This window comes from Panicum hallii, chromosome 1, assembly GCF_002211085.1.
Source record: "Panicum hallii strain FIL2 chromosome 1, PHallii_v3.1, whole genome shotgun sequence".
NCBI classification, from domain to species: domain Eukaryota; kingdom Viridiplantae; phylum Streptophyta; class Magnoliopsida; order Poales; family Poaceae; genus Panicum; species Panicum hallii.
In genome coordinates, this window is record NC_038042.1 from 11322415 (window position 1) to 11345558 (window position 23144).

Genomic DNA, 23144 nt, shown 5'->3' on the forward strand with positions numbered 1-23144 from the left:
CTGCTTTTGCTAGATAAAACTAGCATATGGCAAATCAGAAAACATCATAAACTAGATATACACTGCACAACGTTCTATCCTTGACTGCAATAATATGCACATCACGGAAAGACAAATAACCTTGCAGAATACCTATGTCAATTGCAATTAAGCTTGACATAAAATAAATGATAACAAAAGATATATGTCTCATATTTCTAGGTGGATCAGAAAATTATCTGGGTATTTTCCTCATCTCGAAATATAATTTTTCTTCTTTCTCAATTTTCTTTCCAATAACAACTTTGATATGTTTAGTTAACCATAGCAACACACGTGCATTTTCTAGTAGTGAAAAAGAGAGAAGGCAGGTATGTTGCTATGTGGAAGCTCAATTTTAAATTGATGAATATATGAGATCAGGAAGCAGTGGAATGCCGTTTAAATGTAATGTGATCAGACCAATGATTACATTATTAGGAGAGAGCAATGGACGTATTATTGTTGGTAAATAAGTGAAACATCTTGTTGGACTTTGAAACATTTACAAACATAATGATATATATATATATATATATATATATATATATATGTAAACTTGCCCAACTAGCTATCAATTTGTCATACTAGACACCGATTCTATTTATCCTTAGTATGCTGGCTACAGTCTATAACCATCAAGGGAGATAGCGCAGTTAAATAAAATTTTCTAAAAAATATAGTTTGGCAGTCACCTAGAATTTGGCAAACACAAAACAATCAATTTAAAAGCGTATTTAAATTAAAAATTTTAAGATTTATAAAAAAACAGGCACTCCTAGCTGGACTGAGCCCAGTGTGCTCAGCCCGATGCCACCGGTTTTGAATTCTTTTGGTTTCAGGAATTTTTCGGAGTCCAGCTCAGCCGTCCAACGGTCCAACCCAAGAGGCGTCGAACCGTCCTCATGCATCCTCCTCCAGCTCAAAAAAATAAAAAAAAACTCCTCCCGCATCTGACCCATCCCATTCTCCGTTCCAAACCCTAGCGGCGAGCCATGGTCCGCAAGCGCCGCGCGCCGTCGCCTCCGCGTCCTCCTCCTCCGCCGCCGCAGGACGAGGAGGAGTCCTCCGAGGGATCGGGCTCCGAGGAGTTGGAGCCTCCGAGCCTCCCCCCACGACGGATGCCCCCTCCCGCCGCCGCGGCCGCCGACTTGTCCGAGGGCTCCGATTCCGACTCCGACACCGACGCGCAGGCCTTCCAGCTGCTCCAGGTGCACCGCTCCCCCACCAAGCTGCCGCCGCACCGGATTTCCCAGCCCGAATCCGACGGCGACGGCGACGGCGAGGAGGGTGAGGCGTCGGAGTCAGAGCCTGAGAACCCGGAGCCAGTGGTTCACAAGGCGGTGGCGGCCGGGAAGTCCAAGGCGGAGCAGGAGAGGAAGAGGCCCGCGGCGGATCCTGCTCCGTCCGGCAAGGCGAAGAAGGCCAAGGCCGGGGCTGCGAGGGCTGCTGCGGCGGCTGAGGCCACGCCGCCCGGCAAGGCGAAGAAGGTCAAGGCGGAGGCGGGTAAGGCGGCGCCTGAGGCCACTCCAGCCGGCAAGGCGAAGAAGGGCAAGGCCGAGCCGGAGAAGGCTGCGCCTGAGGCCGCTCCAGCCAGGAAGGGGAAGAAGGGCAAGGCCGAGCCAGAGAAGGCTGCACCAGAGGCCACTCCTTCCGTCAAGGGGAAGAAGGGCGGAGCAGAGCCGGAGAAGCCAGTGGCTCTCGATTCCTCCCCATCCAGCAGCAAGTCTGAGAAGTCTGCACGAAGCCAGCGTCATTGGGGGAAAAATGATGAGATGAAGATCTTGGAGGCCATTGCGGCGCACGTCAAGAGTGAGGGCACACTGCCGAAGACTGATTTCATCATTGCTACTGTTGGTGACCGCCTGGATAGGAAGAACTGCACCTACCAAGATATGTATGAGAAGGTACGACAGCTCAAGGGACGTTATGAGAAAGCAGTGAGCACAGGCATTGTGCCAAGTAAAGAAGATGAGCTCCAGATGTATAAACTCTCGGAAGCAGTCTGGGGAGAGAAGGCGAAGGAGGCAATTGCTGCTGCAACATCTCAAAATGATGGTGCTGTGACAAAGAGTAAGAAGGGTCAGGCTAACAAACAGAAAATGGATGGAAATTCAAAGGGTGGCACACCAAAGGAGGCCGTCACCAATACTGCCAATCAAGATGGTGATTCTCAGAAAGGAAGTAAGAAGGGGCAGGGCATCAAAGAGAAAACAGAGAGAGATTTAAAGAGCAGGTTGTCAAAGGAGGCCACTGCCACTGGTCAGCCAAGTAAGAGTAAGAAGCGGGAAAATCATAATGAGGAATTGAACAAAGATGCAAAGAGTGGCGCGTCGGAGGATGCTACCACTAATCGCACTCAAAATGGTAATGATTTGGCCAAGGGCAAGAGGGAGAAGACTGACAAAGGGAATATGGACATTGATAGGGATAATCTTATGCCAAAGGAAGCCACAGCTCCAAACCAGAATGGTGGCACTCCGACTAAGAATAAGGAAGGGAAAACTCATGATGAGGAAATAGAAAGAGATGCTAATGTGCAAGGTATGCGTAGGGGTTTTGATGAGTTGCAGACGTTGTATTCCAACCTTGCTGCCTATGTGGTGGAGATTGAGGCCCAGCATCCATGTGGGGAGACTCTGAAGCGAGCATTTGAGTTCATTGGTGATGAGAAGGCACAATCTTTGGAATCCAAGGTCAAGAAGCAAAGAGTAGATGAGGCAAAGGCGCAGATCCGTCGAGCTGACGTAAAGAAGGATGTTCTTAATACGTTGATGAGTTTGGTGGATTAAACTTATATGGCGTTATCAAGTCTTTTGTTGGTATACCATTCTTCTTGCTGGATTTATTATGTTTCCTTTTGATGTCTGAAGAATTGTTATAACTCAATCGCAGGTCCTAGAATTGAATTTCAATTCTGAACAGTTTCTGAAATGTCCCTAATCCTCTGTATTAAATAAATATGGCAGCAATTAAAAATTTGATCCAAGTTCAGAACGTCAGTATAAATTGTATATCAACACTGGGACCTGTAGATTGTGTGGGCGTTTGATTGAGCATGTATGAAGCTGCACTTCTCTGGGGACACTCGGGCAGTTTTTTCGCTGATGATATAAGACGCAAGATCGATGTAGTCATGTAGCATCTCATGAAACAAAAGCCACAAAATTGATATATTATCACATGATTCTGGTCTTGTTAAAATATCTAGTTTCACTTTTAGTCTAGCACATATTTTTTGCGAGGTATAGCCTTGAAAATTTGTAGGAAGTTCTACTATGTTCAATTACCCATGAATTATCAGTTTAGAGTAATTCATTCTTCACAATAATTATTTTTATGCTCCCCTTAAAACGCTGCAGCAATAGATGAAATTTGTAAACTGTGATTCTTGTAATTTAGATTTTCATTTAGTTGCACCAACATTACTGGCATAAACATTTGAGCATATGTATTGCCTTGAAAGTAGCTTGTATGACAGTGATTGCTTCAATGAGGTTACCATATCTCATATAAATATTAGATGCTTCCAGTAAGGTTACTGAGACGTATATCATTTAGTTTTCTTAGAAGTTGGTCATTGGTTCTAACAAGATAGTTGATTTTGTTGATAAGAGCTGATTTCCCAAAGGCACTACACTTGATAGTTCTGTATGAGCATGGAGGTTGAAGGATGAGTAATTGTAAATAAAATTGACATGAATCAAATTTTGAGGTTCAGCACAGAGATATGTTCTGAGCTGCTTAAACCAAGTTGTTGGTAGCAACTTGGGGTCTCAACATGATTTACAAACTTAATATGTACTTTTGATATCTGTGCAACTGTGTGCCTTGTTAGTTGAGGATGATAAACAGCTTAAGCTTGTGCCTGTTTGGGGAATTGGGACCAAGCTCAATATTAGGTCTGAATCTTATTCAACCATGCCTGCTACCATGGACTTAAGTGGAGCTGTTTTAGAGGTGTCAACAAATCTGACCACACACACTTGGATATTTTATTTGTGTGCAACAGTGCATGTCTGTTCTGTAGTCAAATTGTATTTTCATCTACGTTGTGTTATTTTAATTAAATTTGTGATATTCAATTGTTGATGCACTTACACGAGCCCTGTTCATTGTTCATAATCAGATGGCTGGATAGAAGATTCAGGCGGCAAGAGGTGATTTAGTATTAGTTTAAGGGATGAGATTCGAGGTGTCTAACAGGTGGCTATGTTTCTGTAGTTGTCAGCTATTATCATGTTAGTGAATGCTAGTGATGAGATGATTGTATTTGTTCCAAGCTATTGCTTAAGCTGTTGGTTCTGCTAGTCTTTAAGATATTACGTCATAGCATTTGGCTTTGGCAGGTGTACTTAATGGGATGGTAAATTTTTGTCAATGCTTTATAATGAGGTTTTAGGCCGTGAAGTCCCCATGATTCCTAGTAGTAGCTCTGTTTTTGTTACAGTCCCATCAGTATGATTTTCCATTTTCACTTTTTCAGTGCAAGCTGTAATCTGTGATCCAAGGTTTCCATTAACAGATCTGTGTGATTGTCTTTGATCTGTCCTGTATGCTATTGCCATGTGAATCAGGTTGATATTTGGTTTGTGGCCATACCTTGAACTCTGAAGGCACTAAGGGTCCGTTTGGTTGGGGGAGCCAAGTTGAATGGAACTGTTCCATACGGTTCCATTCCAATTTCTAAGGATGGAGCCGTTCCATTTTACGTTTGGTAAGGAGAACGGAGCCGTTACATTTTTTGTTTGGTTGGAGAATGCGTTAGAGTAGAACCGTTCCATTCTGTGTTTGGTTGGAGAGCCAGGTGAGTGAGGTTACCTCCTCCTTTGTTGGGGTGAGGTTACCACCATAACATAATATGCAATATAAACTGAGTTTCAACGTGACATAATATGCAATATAATTAACTGAATTTCAACATGACATAATATGTAATATAATTAATTGAGTTTCAACATAACATAATAAATCATGACATATATGAGTTCAAATCAATGGAAATAACACATACATGAGTTCAAATTAACTGAAATAACACATACATGAGTTCAAATCAAATCAAGCCAGAGGCGGCGCCCCAGGGGTCTCCAGGGGCGGGGCGGGGGGGGGGGGGGGGGGGGGGGGGGCTCCAGGCCGCCGCACGGCGCCGGCGCGGGGGCAGATCCACCGCGGGGGTGGGGGTTGCTGTGGCGCCGTGCGGCGGAGGGGAGGGAGAGGCCGGTCACTCACCTGCAGAGGGGAGAGGGGCGGGCGGTGATGGGCAGCGGGGCTCGAGCGCGCGTGGAAGGCGAGCGCTCGCGTCCGCTCATTTTTACCGAACGGTCTCGTTCCGGATCTTCGGGGTATATTCCCCTGCGGGAGCGGCTCTGCTCCACCGTACTTCAACCAAACGCACGTAAAAATAGAACCGCTCCATTCCGTTTCCCCTCGTTCCACCAACCAAACACACGCGAACATGTCATAATCCGAGATATTGCTGGTCTGTCATCTATGCCCACCACTTTACATTGTCGGCTTGTCGCTGTCCCATTACGGATATGCTTGTCCTGTTATTCTGTGTGGTAGGTTCACTTGGTTCTGTTAATCCTAATTCATAGCAATATGTGATGCGTGTTCGTTGATGTGGTGAGCTGAATCTTCCACACCTTGTTCAGATGCAACTGAAAAAGGATCAGATCAAATATCTAGGGCCCTGAAATGCTGAAGTCGTCAGGTATGAAGATATGCCTGGAATTACTTATGCATCAATGAACGTCCACGCCCTACAGATGTGGATGACGGGGTTCGCGGATACTTTTCTTCAAGAAATATAGGAACCTTCAAGAAATCAAGAGTTTTAGAGTACCGGTGAAAATATGAGAGAAGAAATTCTGTCTAGGTTGTTGATCGAATTGTCAGTTCTTGCATCTTGCGTCGCAACTAGCAAGAAGTCGGCACCAACGTCCAGGAAGCTTTGCCATGGCTACTACGCCTGTGCGGCACCAAGGTCCTAGAGCTACAACAAGGAACGTTTGAAGCTACAAGAATGCTTCTCCTGTTTAGGAGCTGACTGATGTCTTTTGCTGTGTTGGAGTATCTTGGGGGTTTATGGCGTGAAGTGTAGCTCAAATTTTTAGTTTGGGTTCCGTAGGGTTAACTTTCTGGTAGGTGGTTAAGCTAACTTGTGTGTGGCAGATATGAACATTGTTACAGGCTTACAGCTGTCTTTCATGCTTTGTGTGAAAGCCAAATAAACTATGGGCATTTGAATTATGTTGAGTAAGGCAGGGTTAACTTGTGAACTCCAGCTATGACTACAGACATATCGAGCTGCTTGTGCTTAGACATGCCATGCTGATACTGAACTGAGGAAGGGTAACCAAAAAAAATAAGGAGGAAAAAACAGAATTCAACCAGGTATAAAAAAAAGTTTCGAGCAGAGAGTATTCTGGTTTGGTGTTTGAACAGATCATCACTTGCATTCGTGCCTCAATGTTTTACTGAAGACACGTGGACGACCAGACCACCTAAAAAAATAAACAGTACGGGCATCAACACAAGACCACTTGACTCGATGCCTCGAGCGTTATTCCCAGCAAAACCGCACCCCTTTTGTCTGTTCTACACTAGACCACCTCATGCTGCTGCCGTGTCTGCAGGAAGAGCAGAACTGAAAACTCTGTCCTTCGCCTTCAACGCCTGAAAAAGTTTACCCATGAACAACAACAACAACACTAATTCAGAAACTGAGATGAATAACAAAGAAAACACGCGCATTGAAGATTGAATGAACTTCTGCTTACCTCCTTGTTCCAGTTGGTGAACAATGTGATGGAGAGCAGCAGGAGCATCTGCACCACCAGCCCGCACATGATCCCGAACCAGAGCCCCTGTTCAGAGTTCAAATGAGACCAGCGTTCAGAACCTATCCAATTCAAAAATATAAAAAAAACAGCTGCAAAATGAAAGAAAAATAGTGAATACTCCTAAAATTAAATGTTTAAGAGAGCAGAACACGTGCCATTCCTCCTAGATGCCAAACAAAGGCCAACACGAACGCCGAGGGGATGCCGGCGAGGTAGTACGCCGCGAGGTTGATGAACGCGCCGGCCTTCTGACGGCCGCAGCCCCTAACAACACCTGCAGGTCAATGCCAGTTATTATTCCCAGACATCAGCAGCTAACTGAGGATCAGAGACTGTGCTTCAAGTAAGTTCACCTGAGAGCACGCACTGCAGGCCGTCGAAGACGAGGGACACGGCGAGGATGGGCATCATCCTGGCGGTGTGCCGGACCACCTCCTCCTCGTTGCTGTAGGCGTAGCCCCAGAGGTTGCTCACCAGCACCATGGCGAGCCCTTCCGACGCGCCCACCGCCAGCGCCAGGAGCACCACCACCCGGGTTGCCAGCCGGGCCGCCTCTGGCCGGCCCGCGCCAAGCTCGTTCGACACACGCGTGCTGCAGTGACCCAACAACTCAAGTCAAATCTATCCTGTTGAGTTCCTGATGATGGAATCATGGAGATGAGAGACATCTGTGTCCTAGAGGGGGACTGATTGGGGCTACTGACCTTATGGCGCCACCAAGTCCGAGCGGCACCATGAACGCGAAGCCGTTAGTGTTCAGGCTATACAAGCAGAATCAAACGCAGCGATGAGCGACGGATCGGCGAGAAATTTCAGGAAACCAGCTACGGAAGAACAGAGATCAAGTCTGACCAGATGGACAGCACGGCCGTCTCGAGCTTGGGGTTGGGGAGAAGGCCGGAGAGCAGCACCAGGAGCTCGAAGGACCACCACTCCATGCTGCGGGCCAGCCAGCGCAGGCGCGTTTCATGATCAACGACGCCATGGATCGATTCCATCGATCGATGTCGTAATGAATGGAATTGAAGAATCTCAGAAGTTGTCAACCTCACCAGACCATGACGGCGGACGGCACGGCGAGCTTGAGGAAGTCGGGGATGCCGCGGAACGCCTCGGCGGAGAACTCCGTCCAGGTGGCCTTGCACGACGGCGAGAGCCGGACGTAGAGCGCCAGGAAGGAGAGGTTGGCGAGGTAGGAGATGGCGTTGGCCAGCGCCGCGCCGTTGCGGCCCAGGCCGAGCCCGCGCACCAGCAGCCAGCAGACGGCCGGGTGGCACAGCGCGGTGGCGCCGGAGCTGAGCATCACCGGCACGACGAGGTTCTGCGTCTGCAGGAACCGGACGTGGCACTGCAGCGCCCCGTACACGAACAACGCCGGGATCATCCACCGGATGTAGCTCCCGGCCCCGGCGGCGATCTCCGGGTCCTGGCCGCACCACGCGAGGATCTCGCCCGTGTAGGCCCAAACCGCCGCCACCGGGACGCTCACCAGCGCGAGCACGAGCATGGCGCGCTGCTTGTAGACGCCGAGCATGTGGTGCTGCCGCGCGCCGAAGGCCTGCCCGCACAGCGTGTCCAGGCTGCACGCCATGCCTGCCTGATGACGAGCACGCCGCCGGTGAGTGAACCGGATTGACAGAAACGAGAGGATAAAGAGGGGGGGCAGCGGGAGGGAGATGTTCACCAGCAAGCTGAAGCCCGTGACGCCGGCGAAGGAGGTGGCAAGGGAGGCGCTGGCCAGCGCGAGCTCGCCGAGGTGGCCGACGAACATGACGGAGACCATCTGAACCAGGTTCTGCAGGAGGAACCCGGCGACGAGCGGCCCGGCGAGGTACAGCTGCTTCTTGACCTCGCGCACGGCCAGGCTCTCCTCGCCACCTCCGATCTTCTTTCCCGTCCCGGTCGCTGCGGCGAGGAGCGGCTCCTCCATGCTTGCCTTCTCGCTTCACCGCGTGGGTGAGAAGCCGAGACGATGGCAGCAATGGAGATCGAGCCGGGCGCTACTGACGCGTCACCTTGTTCTAGATTAGTTTTGGAGTGCTCTATGTAGGTTTGACCGTGTGATCTGAGCAGGAAAGAAAAGTAGAAGCTGCTCCATTTGGCCGCCGCTTAGAGCCCAAAGGAAGCCACCAGCGCGAAGGACAAAGATCGATCACATCTTTGTAACACGTGATCAGGGTGATCTACTATCTTAGTAAAAGTTGCAAAAAGTTCTAACATGACCATGTGGTTTTCATTATCTGCAATTCGATGACCAATCTGTTGAGCACGTGTAATGGAGGTGGTTTTAACAAGTGAGGTGAGTAAGGCTGCGTTTGGCAGAGATTCCCTGCTGGTTCTGTGAAGTGATTATGCGAAATGAACTAAATGGTGCATTTGGCAAAGCTCACATAACTGATTCTCTGCTGAATCCAGCAGGAGCCAAAAAGAATTGATTCTCTGCTGATTCTGTGAGGTGATTCTATAAAATGAACTAGAGGCTGGGAGCTAAGAAAAGTAGCTTCTTCTAATTCTGTGAAGCGATTCTCCATCCTGATTTTAAAAGTTTACGTTAGAGAATAAAAAAGAATCACTTTCAATCAAAGAATCACTTGTCTTAAAAATTCGGCTCCCATAGAGAATCAGAATCAGATGGAGCTCTACCAAATAGGCTCTAAGAGGCTGAGAGCTGAAATAAGTAGTTTCTCGTAATTTTGTGAAGTGATTCTCCATCCTAATTTTAAGAGTTTATGCTAGAGAATTAAAAAGAATCACTTACAGTCATAGAATCACTTCGCTCGAAGAATCAGCTTGCTTCCATATAGAATCAAAACCAGACGAAGCTCTACTAAACGGTCCCTAATAAGTGCAAAAATAATTATCCACCTTTTACTTACACAGAAGGGAGTATAAGGCGTACGCTGCTTTTTTTATATATAAGAAGGCGTACGCTGCTTTGATATTGGTAACATGGAGATGCATCCTGAAAACCTAAACTAGAATATCTTTTGGCATCTGTTTCTCGATTGATTTGATCGGATCGATCTAACCGCGAGCACCATACAGATTCGTCGTTTTGCCTGCACTAACAGGACTCGATCAAGGTGCCAACTAAATCCTAGTAATTTAATTCTTTTGGTCCTGCCATCGTAGTTGTGTGGAGACAACACTGCTTGTTGGAATAATTAGCAAACGCATGATCAAATTTCGAGTATAAATCTTGAATACAAGTCTTAGCACAAGTACTTATCTAATATACTAGGCGCAGTAGAAACATTATAACCATAATTTCAGAAAATATGATTGCAGATGGAAACGTCGTGGCTGGTCAGCTGTATTATTCTTGTTGATGTTGAGTTGCAATAGCCAGTGAATACGATGGATCCGTCCAACTGTTGATGTAGGAGTGTCACAAATTTAAGTAGTAGCACAGAGCATTTTTTGAAACCTTATTCATCCTCTCCCAATGTAGTATTACAAGTTGTTTTAGAGATCTATCCTCCCGCTCGTCGGTTCACGCTGATGCAACGGAATGGAGAAGACCATAATAGCGGCGTAGCAGTGAAGAACCACTTGTCGGTTCATGCTGATGCAATGGAATGGAGAAGAGCATAGTGGCGGCGCAGCAGTGAAGAAAACGCAAACCCTAACTAATATAGACTATGTTAAGAATTCCCAAACGTAGGGGTCTTCCTGTATAATAGTTTATGGTACAACTTTTCTATGAGGGAGTTGGTCTGTATTTATATGAATTAAAATCCTATACACCCTCCTCCATTAGCAATAACGACTAATAGATGGTATCTCTCCTCCAATACTGATGGGCTTTTCATATTTATTTAAGAATTATTTATATGGATCGGGCCTATATTTGTAACAATCTCTCACCAGATCTCAAATGACCATTTAGAAATTTGCATATTTCATACTATTGTTCAGAGTCTGTTAAGTTAAACTTCTTCCTAGAGCTCTTTAAGCTACATTAATCCATAGCTTAACAATGAACTATGCCTTGAATTGCAAAATTTTTACCAACAAGTTTCATTCAAAGTCATAATTAGTATTTAGCTGCCAGTAGCCTACCCTGTGGGTAGAGCATGTAGTCATACTCTCTGATCTCTTCGTTAGCTTGCTAGAGATTAACGAAATCTTATAGACTATGGTGTTTAATAGTCGGGCTCATATATGTGTTCTTTCAAGAATACCCTTAGGATAACATCACAACATCTTTGCTAATTAAAGCTAATAAAAACACATAAAGGTACGAAGGAAGCGTAGCTTAGAGCATTTAAGGGTATTGCATCTTCACTTAGAGAGGTTTAGAAATTGCTATCCTCGTCTAACCAATAGCTTGTTCTTTCCAAAAGTCTTAATTTACGGGTTCTCCAATCATATAGATTGGATTGCTACAACAGTAACTTATATGGGTCTCATACCCATCTTCATAGTACAACCTCGTCTATGCAACATTCTGACAGCACTGACAACACTTGCATGGCCACCCCAGTTGGCCATTCAATAGCCGATGGGATCCAATCGGCTTTCCAGTAGCCGATTAACCTTCGGTCATCTATCCAGTAGCTGATTGGCTACTAAATCTGCATTTTTTTTATTTCTAGCACCTATTTCTGCAATTTTATATTAAAATAATATTATTTAAAAAATTCTACAGTTTTTTCTCTCACCAACCCGGTTTGAGTTGAACAAATAGAGAGGCATCATCTAATAGATAATACAATGTTTCTCACATAATTTATCAGAAGTCTTGGAAATATACTCGCCACCATGATAAGATCTTAGACGCTTGGTCTTTCTCTCTAATTGATTTTTAAATTCAACGTTATAGCTTTTAAAATAGTCTAATGCTTCATCTTCATCTGCAAAATAAATATAGCAAAATCTAGTTATCAATCAACATCATGAAATCCAGTCATCAAGATACTTGCGAAGATTGGCCAGGTAGCTTATAAACTGTTGCTACCAGAATTATTATCAATTCATCCGGGCTTCCATGTATCCCAGCTGAAGCAAGTGGTGGCAGATCCAACTCATCAGGTACTGCCATCGATGCCTTCTGATATGGTTTGGCCATGTATCCCGAACTTTATCATGCAGTCCAGGGTGGTTTCCCGTGGGCTCCATCAATACAGTGCAGGGGTTGATCAGGTGGTCATAATGGCCGAAAGTGTTGGTAACCCAGATTTTGTACCCGTTCAACGCAGCTTCATTTGGCATCAGCTTGCGCCGCGGCTATATATCACCCACATTACAAATCTCGCATCCTCTGAAAGAAATCAAATAACCCGCAGGGATAATTTCAGCTCATGAGAGCGCGGAAGCCTATTAGCCAAGCGGAAGCGGGCTGCATTGATATAAGGCACAACTGCTGCCGTGTCTGTCGTGCTGCATGTTGCGCAAGTCAGGTGCTGGGCTGCTGGCTGTGCAAGTTAGGGATGAAGAAGGCCACGTATTTTTTTATTGTTCTCTTTTATTTAATTTATCTTTTCTATTCATTCTGTTCTTATTTTTTCTTCTTATTATTTATAGTCCTTTTGTAGATAATTTTTCTTGGATATTTGATTTCTATTTTGTATTTATTTTATTCTTATTTTCTTCCTTTTAATTATTTTTATTTTTCCTTAAATTTTGTAATTATAAGTTTTTCCCTTTATTTTATTGTATTTTATTTTTCTTTTCTTCTCTTCTCTTTTCCGTGCCTTTTATTTCTCCTTCTATTTTCTTCTTCTATTTCTTTCATTACAATTTACATTTTCTTTTCTTCTTTCTCGCGGATGACTACTAGTCGCTGACATATTATTTTTCACTTTTATTTCTTCTACCTTTTCTCTTCTTTTATACTTTTTCCTCACAATTTTAATTTTTCTACTCTTCCACGTGATTCCATATAATTCTCTATCTTTATTTTATTTCCTTTTTGTTAACACTCATATTGATATTTTTTTCTTTGTGTCTACAATGCATTCTTTCTCTTTCCTTCTGAATATTTCCTCTTTGTCGGTGTTTAACCGGCTACCCACCGAGGGATATATCCAAGGTGGTAAGTTTTGGGTGAGGAGACGCTGAGATCAGGAACTCGAAGGAACAAGTAACACAAAGTTTAGACAGGTTCAGGCCGCTAGGTGCGTAATACCTTACGTTCTGTGTGGTGATTTGTATTGCCTTAGGTGTAGAATGATCTAGAGATCGTGTTTTGAGAGGGGTTCCTGTCCTCGCTTATATATCCAAGAGGTTAGGGTTACAAGGATACTAACCAACACCAGCTAAAGAATCGTACCAGAACATATCTCGAGTAGATTCCCTCTGTATCGGTTAGCTTTATCTCCTACTTAAACGGGATAAATAAGAGATAAATAAGATGAATAAGAGATAAGACGGACTTAATCTCTTAAACCTCTTTAAACTACGTTATGCACACAGTCTCGTGGCCCCGAGTCTGATAAGCTCCCGAGCTCTTCGAAGCTGAGTACTGCAGGCTTATTGAGTACTTTTGAAGTAGTCTTCGGCTTCTTTTAAAGCTCCGTCTTGAAGTCCTTCTTCGAGTACTTACTTGGCTGCATCGAAGCTATGAGGTGCTCATGCCCCGAATTATATTTCTGTTATGGTGTGCGATTGAAAAATTGCACTCTATAAGGAGTAACCCCCGAGCCTTAGGTTGAATCGGAGAATCAGGCTGAGGGTCACATTAGGCTTGAATCTTCCTTACTTACTTTTCAAATAAATTTGAAAAAATAAGTAGTCGATGCCACGTATCCTGCAGCCCCCGAGCCTTGAATCCAAATCTCTCAAGTTTGGAAATAAGGATCCAAAAGTCGTGGCATGCAGTGTTACTCTGAAATTCCGAGAAAAACTCTTCGCCTTCTGCATAGTGAAAATGAGCCTCGCGCTGGTGTAACGCCCCGAAAATTTCAAATCTAAACTACGCGTTCCGACTAAAAAACTTAACCGTCGAAAAAACCCTGACCCTCTTCGCCACACGCGCGCTGTCACGTTTTCCGCCCTGTGCCGCACAGCGCCCGGCCGCGTCACGACAACCGCGCGCGACCGCTTTTCGCAATCAACGCCGGCGCGATTCCTTCCTCCTCGCGCAGTGCGCTCCCCCGCGCGTGGCCGACCGGCCGCGGTCGCCGCCGCGACCGGCGCCGACACTCTCTCTCCCCTTTCTCTTTTCCTTCCTTTTTCTCTCCCTTCTAATTCTTTTCCTTTTTTTTCCTCTCTTCCTTTTCTTCCTTTCTTCTTTTCCCTCCTCTCTTCTCCTCCCTTCTCTCCTCTGCTCCCGAGCGCCGCCCAGCTCCTGGGCACCGGCCGCCCCCGCCCTGGCCCGCGCCACGCCGGCTGCCCGCGCCCACGCGTGCGCACGCGCGTGCACCGCGCGCCGCGCCGCCCGCCGTGCCGCCCGTCGCTCCGCGCGCACGGCCGAGCCGTGGCGACGCGCCGCCCGCCGCTGCCGCACCCCACCTCGCTGCCCGCGCCGCCCCTGTGCGCACAGCCCCGGCCCCTCCTCCCCCACGTGCTCAACGCCGCCTCGGCGCTGGCGCCTTGCCGCACGCCGTGTCGCGACCCGAGCGCCATTAATGGCCGCCCGGAGCCGCTCCGCCGGCCTCCACCCGCCCGCCCACTCGGCCACCTATAAATAGGCCCTCGCGCAGCCCCTCGTTCCCCCACAGCTCCCACCGCCGCCTCCTGCCTCTCCCCGCGCCCCCATTGCCACCCGTCCGTGCCGCACCACCCGCCGACGCCGTCCCCCGTCGGCCGGCCTCCACGCTCCGCCTCAGCCCGAGGTGAGGCCGGGGATGGGATCCCCACGCGCCCCTCCCCCTTTTCCCCCACGCGCCCGAGCCGCCCCGGGCCTCGGCCGCCGGGATTGGGCCGGCGCCGAGCCCCCCTTTTCCCCCTCCCCTGTTTCCTGCGGCAGGAGGAAGAAGAAAGGGCATTTTGCCCATAACCCCCTGGCCTCCCCTGTATTTCCCCAAAGAAACCCCCCCCCTTTTTAGGAACACCCCTATTCACCCGTTCTTTGCAAAAGAAACCTCGCCCTTTTTAATATTTCAAAGTAAACCCTCCATTACACAAACCCAATTATACTAGACTTCCTTTAGCGTGCCCTGCGTATTTCTAGAAATTGCAAATAGGCCCTTGCCCCCTCCAGATACTTACGAATAAATCCCTGGAGCCCTGTTTAACCACCCGAACCCTCTTTAGCTCGTCATTTTATCTGCGAAACGACCTCCGATCAACCCGAAACTTTACCACGCCCTTTCTAGTATAGTTTTAGCCATGCCATTAAGAAACCACCCAAAGATATCACCCCTAACTCCGTAACTAAATTATTTCCGATTCAAGCCCAACGATAAAAGCTTTTAGTTCTTTCGCTTGATTGTATGTCTGTTTGTTTGCGTCGTAGGACACAGAGTGAACGAAGAAGTTCCTGACTGCGACCAAGCAACCGAGGACCAGTTCTGCAACCCCGAACCCGAAGGACAGTGCTTCGATCAGGACCTCCCGTAAGGACTTGACGATGGCAAGTTCAATTCCGCCCTTTGATGCATGTTTCTGTCCTAGTTTTTATAAACACAACCCGATGGCCTGTTTTATAAAAATTGCATCGTTTTGCGTGCCGTAACCATGGTAGGATAGCCACCCTTGCTGTGACAACCATACCTTGACCACCTGGTTTTGCAAAGAAAGTGTATGTGCGTGTGGGAAGGGATAAAGTGTGGTTTTGAAAAGTGAGTTAGACGGGATGGATGGCATTTCTGTGTGAATTGCCGTTGGTGTGCTCGTACCTGTGTGGTTGAGCGTGGAAGGGAGATATCCATCTTGTCACCCCTAAGGACCGAGTTGATGTGTCGTCTTACCTAGCTTCCTGTCGTGCAAACCACTTGACCGTTGTATGGGCAACAGCTTGGCCTAACCCCACTAGTTAGTCTGATAGCCATCAGGAGAGCTGGGAGCAACGGGTGATCAAGGAGACGGGATAAGCTCTGTGTGACTTATGCCCTGGTTAAACCTTGGAGATAGGTCGAATGACCCCTTGATGGATCCCGTGATGGCTAGTCAGGTCTAGCTAAGGTGGGTAATGGCTTTGTTGGGATCTGCACCGACACTACGGTGATCGTGCTGTGGTACCCCACCTGTGGGTAAAGTTGCACACCTCTGCAGAGTTAAAAATCTATTCGAATAGCCGTGCCCACGGTATTGGGCAGGTAACGGTGTGGTCACATAACTAGTGTTTCTCTTTGGGAATGAATGGGCAGGTGTGAGTCGTTTGGAAAGTGTCCGGCAGTTGTGCCGTATGCTACGGCGGACGGGGAGTCCGGTAGCGGTTTAAAATTTGGATCCGTGTGGGTCAACATCGTGTGCCCCTTGGTAATGGAAAACTTGTTTTGAAAAGTGCTTTTAAAACGAACCCCTGCATACAACTGTGTTTTCCGCAAATGAACCGTAACCTTATCCTTGGACTACCCTGTGCATTAAATTCTGTTACAACCCCTCCATGGGTATGATTGGACTTGCTGAGTACGTTTGTACTCACCCCATTCTTACTTTTACAGTGGAAGACCCAGACTACGTCCCCGAAGACAACGAGTAGGGTTTCGTCCTGCACCCAGTCTTGCCTGTGGTTGAGGCCACCGTTGGATTCCGCATGGCGCAAGACTCTGATGATCCTCTTTTCGTAACTAGTGTAGTGGTGTGGGTTTTAGTTGTAATCCTCGCGATAGTGGCGCTTCACTGCCCATTGCCGCGAAGAGTTGTACGGTGATGTACCATCTGTTGTAATAAAAGTGTTATCAGCCTCCTGGGACTGATAAATTAACACTTTTAAGTCTTCCCTGATGGGGGGACGCTTCAGGTGGTATCAGAGCCGTAGGCTGGCCGTAGGACGTGGCCCTAAGAGCGAGACACCTTTTCAGACCCTAGAACTTGTCCCGATTTAGGGATTTTCTGCACAAGCACTCACCACTGGTCTTTGCCTTGTTCCAGATGGCTGGCAATGGATGGGTTAGCGGAATCTGCCACGCAGAGCCCGGCCTCCCCAAGTTACTATTGCTCAGCTTGGAACGCGTTGGGATTATGGAACCACCGGAGTATGCCTACCGTGAGTACATCGCCGGAGGCACCCTTCAATGCGACATGATGGTTTTTGTGGAGAGAAGCACCCGCTACCCTGATGTGGACCCTTGGTTCATCTCCACTGCTGGCTTCCGCTTCCCCGACACCTATCGAAAGGCCGCCTGTAAAGCCCTGCGCCGGCTGCGTGTGCTCTACAGGCGACACCTTCAGCGGACTCCTATGGGATTTTTCCCACCCGCTGAGGGAAGAGGACGCACTTGGATTGCCCGGATAGGTGGATGGATAGAGGAAGAAGAAGAAGAACCCATGGAAACCCATTGGGATAAGGGTACTCAGACCGAAAACGAGATGGATCGGTTCCTTCCAATAAAGAAGCGCTCTATTCGGACCGAGGAAGAATCCCCATGATAGGATTAGCGGCCCTAGCCAAAACCCTACCCTAATGATCACGTATCCATGAAAACTGTACCACCCTTGTTGTAATAATAAATATCATCTACTCCCTTTTACGCCTGTACCAGGTTGTTTACCCTGTTCATGTTTCAGATGGCTGAGGAAGGATGGACCCAGGGCGATTGCCAAGCAGCACCTGGCTTTCCCGGCCTCTTAATCAACACCCTGGAGGACCTTGGCGTTACGGAACGCCCAAGGTACTACAGCCGAGAGTACGAGCACCATGGTACCCTCCGCTGCAGGGTGATCCTGGTCATCGCCAGGAGCAACCGCTACCCCGACATTCAGCCTTGGCGAGCGACCGCCACAGGATTTAGACACCAAGATACCTACCCTTGGCCATCAGGAAAGCACTCCGTTATTTGTGCCGGATTTTCGAAGAACACCTCGCCCCCACACCAGCGAAGTTCTTTCCGCCGGCCATCAGAACCCCAGTCTAGGAAGCACGCATGAGAAACCTGGAACGACGTCGCCACGAAGAAGGTCCCCTGTACCAAGTGGCTACTTACCTAGCCGCCCTGGATCAACTCTTTGATGAGCAAGCCAACCTTCTAAGGGGGCAGACCCATCGAGCCGAGCAAGCAGAGCTCGCAGTGAGGATACAGCAGATCCGAGCCGCCCACGCCGAGGCGAGAGCCGCAGCCGCGGTCAGTAGCGAAGCAGTCGCCCAAGAGAGCCTCCGACAGGCCCGAGACCGGCGTATGCAAGATTGGACCCAAAGTGGAACACCGGTCCCGGCAATTGGAGAAGACCATGTTTTACTCGGAACGCCCGTCATAGGGTGGGGATCACTCTTTGGGAGCACACGAGCCCCACCCGAAAACCCTGGAAGTTCTGCTGCCGCCGACGAAGGGGATGCTGCGATGCAACCCCTGACCGATGGGGACCCAGAAGACGGCGAGCGAGAACCGCTCACCCTTTCCGCCCCGGAAGAAGGCACGCCTCACGAATAGAATAACCGACGCCGTCCCAGTGATGCACCCCCCCAGCTTAAGACGTGCCCTTAGACAAGACCTTGGCCGAGTAGCACGAGACCTAGTCGTACCCCCAAGTTGTACCCCCCTTGCAGTAATAAAATGGTTTGTGCTTGTTGTTTGTGATGTGTGTGCTGGTTTGTTGTGTGCTGATTGTTTATATGAGTACCGGCAGAAGGTAGATTCTGCCTTATATATACGAATTAAACAACTTAAGCATCACCTAATCGTAACCCCACTCTACCCAATCAACAGATGGTTCCCCGGAGCGTCACGAGGGCCTCCCGTGGCCGGAACCCCGCAGCCGCTGGAGCCGGAGCACAGCCTGCTGGACAAAACCCTCCTCAGGTAGAACAAGAAGTAAGCCAGAACCGAGGAGGAAGTCAAGAAGGAGAACAACTACCACCACCCCCACCCCTCGGAGACTTGGCGCAGATAATCCATAACCAGACCCTCATTCTGGAGACACTAGCGAATGCCCTCATTAACCGGCAGCCACGAGGGCAGAATATGAACGACAAGCTGGCGGCCTTTCTAAGGACCAAGCCACCCACTTTTGCCGGGTCCTGCAACCCGTTGGATGCTGACGACTGGTTGCGAGTGATTCAGAGGAAGCTCGAACCATTCGAATGCTAGGACCGGGATAAAGTCCTTCTGGCAGCCCACCAGCTCACCGGAACAGCATTATCCTGGTGGGAAAACTATTGTGCCGCAGCCGAAGACGCCTCTACCATCACCTGGGGAGAATTCGTAAGGGAGTTCCGCCGCTACCACATCCCTTCGGCCACCATGAAATGCAAGGCGGATGAATTCCGCGCACTACAACAAGGAAGCATGACGGTGGAAGAGTACACCCACCAGTTCATGGAATTGGCCCGATATGCGCCGGAGGAAGTGAACGACGACGATAAGTAGCAAGATATGTTCAAGAAGGGATTAAGCCCAGAACTCCGGACCTTGCTTACCCCTCAGATTTATCCGGACTTCAACACCTTGATGAACAAGGCTATCCTCACGGAAAGGGCCAAAGCCGAAGAGAGGAAGGATAATAAACGCAAATTCCTGGAGAGTAAGGCCCGCCAACAGGACCGCTACCAAAAGCCGAGGAACTCCAGCTACACTGCACCAAGATCTCAGGCCCCGATGCAGTATAGAACTCAGTCTCAAGTGACAGGATCACAGGCCCCGCCCAGGAGCCAGAATACCACGAGGGCCCCGCAGAGCAATGCAAGCCAGGTCGCCCCCGACAACAACAATGTTAGGGCCTGTTTCAACTGCCGTGAAATAGGGCATTACATTGCCAATTGCCCTTATGCCAAGAATAAGCCGGCCACATCAGCCTTCTCCAACACAGTGAATGGACCCAGACCAGCCCTGACTGGTGCCAACCGTGTGCCCGTCCACAACAATGACAACAGTCAGCAGACGAAGCAGCCCCAGCAATCGTTTGGACGAGCCCGCGTCAATCACATCGATGCGCAGGAGGCTCAAGAAGCTCAGGGCGTAGTGCTCGGTGAGTACCTAGTCAACTCAGCTCTGGCAACAGTATTATTTGATTCTGGAGCATCGCACTCGTTTATATCCTCGAGCTATATGGAGAAATACAAAATACCTACAGTACTACTAAAAACACCCCTATTAACCCGGACGCCTGGAGGCGACATCAATTGTCAATTAGGTTGTCCACGGGTAAGGATCAATTTAAGTGGGGTAGAATTTCTAGCAGATTTGGTAGTACTTAAGTCTGGGGGAATAGACGTGATTCTTGGAATGGACTGGTTAAGCCGACACAATGGTCTCATAGGCTGTACTGACAAAGTGGTACACCTAACAAACCCCGAAGGAGTACAAGTGATCTGCCATACCCGAGACAGTAAGTTTGACCCGATGGTGTTTAGCGTGGAAGCCCAGCCCTTAGAAGGAGTCCCGGTAGTAAACGAATACCCAGATATTTTTCCCGAAGAACTTCCCGGTATGCCACCAGACAGGGATATAGAATTCGTCATCGACCTTATCCCCGGAACCTCCCCTATAGCCAAGAGACCCTATAGGATGGCGGCCTCTAAGTTAACAGAATTAAAGAAACAACTAGAAGAATTGCAACGAATTGGTTTCATCAGACCAAGCTCGTCGCCATGGGGAGCCCCAGTGCTATTTGTCAAGAAGAAAGATGGGAGTATGAGGTTGTGTGTAGATTACCGGGCACTGAATGAAGTTACCATTAAGAATAAGTACCCCCTCCCCAGGATTGATGACCTGTTCGATCAGCTTAAGGGAGCCAAGTACTTTTCCAAGATCGATTTAAGGTCAGGGTACTTCCAGCTCAAGATTAGAGAAAGTGACATCCCTAAGACAGCTTTTGTCACCCGCTACGGGCAGTTTGAGTTCACCGTAATGTCCTTCGGACTAACCAATGCCCCTGCCTATTTTATGAACCTCATGAACAAGGTATTCATGGATGAGCTAGATAAGTTTGTCGTAGTCTTTATTGACGACATACTTATCTACTCCAAGAGTATTCAGGAACATGAGCAACATCTGCGGGTAGTATTGGAGAAGCTGAGGACACATAGGCTCTATGCTAAGTTTAGCAAGTGCGAATTCTGGCTGGAAAGAGTAGCTTTCCTTGGTCACATCCTGACCGCGGAAGGTGTAGCTGTGGACCCGGAGAAGGTCGAAGCGGTTTCCAACTGGCAGCGACCAACTAACGTCAGTGAAATCAGGAGCTTTCTTGGGTTAGCCGGATACTATCGGAGGTTTATTGAGGGATTCTCTAAGATAGCCCGACCCATGACGGAACTTCTTAAGAAGGAGAAGAAGTTCGCCTGGACGGAAAATTGTGAAAGAAGTTTTCAAGAATTGAAGCAAAGGTTGACAACCGCCCCAGTGCTGACCCTACCGGACATTCATCGGGACTTTGTCATTTATTGTGACGCGTCCCGACAAGGATTAGGGTGTGTACTGATGCAAGACGAAAAAGTCGTTGCATATGCTTCCCGCCAACTCAGGACTCATGAGCAGAATTATCCGACCCATGATTTGGAATTAGCAGCCGTAGTGCATGCCCTTAAGATTTGGAGACACTACCTGATTGGAAATAAGTGTGAGGTTTACACCGACCACAAGAGCCTGAAGTATATCTTCACTCAGCCGGATTTAAACCTAAGGCAAAGAAGATGGTTGGAGTTGGTCAAGGACTACAATTTGGAAATTCAGTATCACCCCGGGAAAGCAAACGTAGTAGCCGATGCCTTAAGTCGAAAATCCTATGGGCCCACGAATGACCATCTGCGAGAGGAAATGGCACGATTAAATGTGCACATTATACCTCGAGGTTCCGGCCAAGTGCTAAACGTCCAATCGATATTAGAGGATAAGATTAGAGAAGCCCAAAGCTCGGATCGGGAGTTAATGAAAATCTGCAAACAAACTGGAGAAAACAAAGCACCAGGATTCCGAGTAGACGATAAGGGAACGTTGTGGTTTGAGAATAGGATTTGTGTACCCCAGGAAGGAGATTTCCGGCAGATAATCATGGACGAAGCCCATAACTCGGCCTACTCCATCCACCCAGGATCCACAAAAATGTATATGGACATAAGGCAAAAATATTGGTGGAATGGAATGAAGGCGGACATCGCACGATTTGTGGCCCACTGTGATACTTGTCAGAGGATCAAGGCCGAACATCAAAAACCAGCCGGGTTATTACAACCCTTGCCCGTTCCGGTCTGGAAATGGGATGAGGTAGGAATGGACTTTGTAGTGGGTCTACCCCGAACATAGAAGGGACACGATTCCATATGGGTGATAGTGGACTGACTCACTAAATCGGCACATTTCATACCCGTACGAACTAATTATGGTGGAGAAAAGCTGGCAAAGCTTTATATTGAAAACATAGTAAAGTTGCACGGAGTGCCTAGCCGAATTGTCTCGGATAGAGGGACCCAATTCACCTCTAGGTTCTGGAAAAGCTTGCATCAAGCCATAGGCACCAAGTTGGATTTTAGCTCTGCATATCACCCACAGACGGATGGTCAAACCGAAAGGGTAAACCAGGTCATGGAAGATATGCTGAGAGCATGCGTCCTGACCTATAGAAATGATTGGGAGCAGAGCCTACCTTATGCAGAATTCTCGTACAACAATAGCTACCAAGCCAGCTTGGGCATGTCGCCATTCGAAGCCCTCTATGGAAGGAGGTGCAAAACTCCCCTGATGTGGTCAGAAGTTGGGGAACGTGCCCTAGTAGGACCCGCACTCATAAAAGAAGCGGAAGAAAAAGTAGCGGAGATCCGTGAGAAATTGAAAGCAGCCCAGTCGCGACAAAAGAGCTACGCAGACAAAAAGAGGCGGGAAATAAGTTTCAATCCGGGAGATTTTGTTTATCTCAAGGTCTCACCCATTCGAGGAACGCGAAGGTTTCAAGTGCAAGGAAAATTGGCCCCTCGATACATTGGACCGTACCGAGTTCTGAAAAGGGTCGGAGCAGTGGCATACCGACTGGAGTTACCGAAAGAAATGTCAGATATACACCCAGTATTTCATGTCTCGCAATTAAGTAGATGTTTAAGAGTACCCGAGGGAGAACATGTGCCTGCGGAAACAATCGATCTACAGCCGGATCTGCGATACCAGGAAATACCGGTCAAAATTCTGGACACTGTCACAAGGAAGACAAGAAACTCCGAAGTACGGATATGCAGGGTTCAGTGGAGTAGACATGGAGTAGAAGAAGCGACATGGGAACGCGAAGAGGCCCTAAAGAAGGAATTTC

General features: G+C 48.1%; 2 protein-coding genes across 5 annotated transcripts; one reads left to right on the top strand and one right to left on the bottom strand.

Annotated features, from left to right (window-relative positions):
* The first annotated feature begins 949 nt into the window (after nucleotides 1–949).
* LOC112899878 (recombination repair protein 1-like) lies at nucleotides 950–4500 on the top strand. Its single transcript, XM_025968528.1, has 2 exons — nucleotides 950–2840; nucleotides 4148–4500. The coding sequence occupies exon 1, from the start codon at nucleotides 1014–1016 to the stop codon at nucleotides 2808–2810; it is 1797 nt and encodes a 598-aa protein (XP_025824313.1). The 5' UTR covers nucleotides 950–1013; the 3' UTR covers nucleotides 2811–2840; nucleotides 4148–4500.
* Nucleotides 4501–6418: 1918 nt separating this feature from the next.
* On the bottom strand, nucleotides 6419–8923 carry LOC112899572 (protein DETOXIFICATION 16-like). Of its 4 annotated transcripts, none has more exons than XM_025968090.1 (8): nucleotides 8551–8923; nucleotides 7919–8463; nucleotides 7719–7805; nucleotides 7571–7627; nucleotides 7220–7458; nucleotides 7022–7140; nucleotides 6804–6890; nucleotides 6419–6699 (listed from the first exon to the last, which is right to left on the bottom strand). In XM_025968090.1, exons 1-8 carry the CDS (start codon nucleotides 8794–8796, stop codon nucleotides 6637–6639), a joined length of 1443 nt encoding a protein of 480 aa, XP_025823875.1. In that variant the 5' UTR covers nucleotides 8797–8923; the 3' UTR covers nucleotides 6419–6636. The 4 variants fall into 4 exon arrangements, with proteins under 4 accessions (XP_025823875.1, XP_025823901.1, XP_025823884.1 ...); XM_025968116.1 differs by having other exon boundaries at nucleotides 7919–8459; nucleotides 8551–8675; XM_025968099.1 differs by lacking the exon at nucleotides 7571–7627.
* Nucleotides 8924–23144: the final 14221 nt, after the last annotated feature.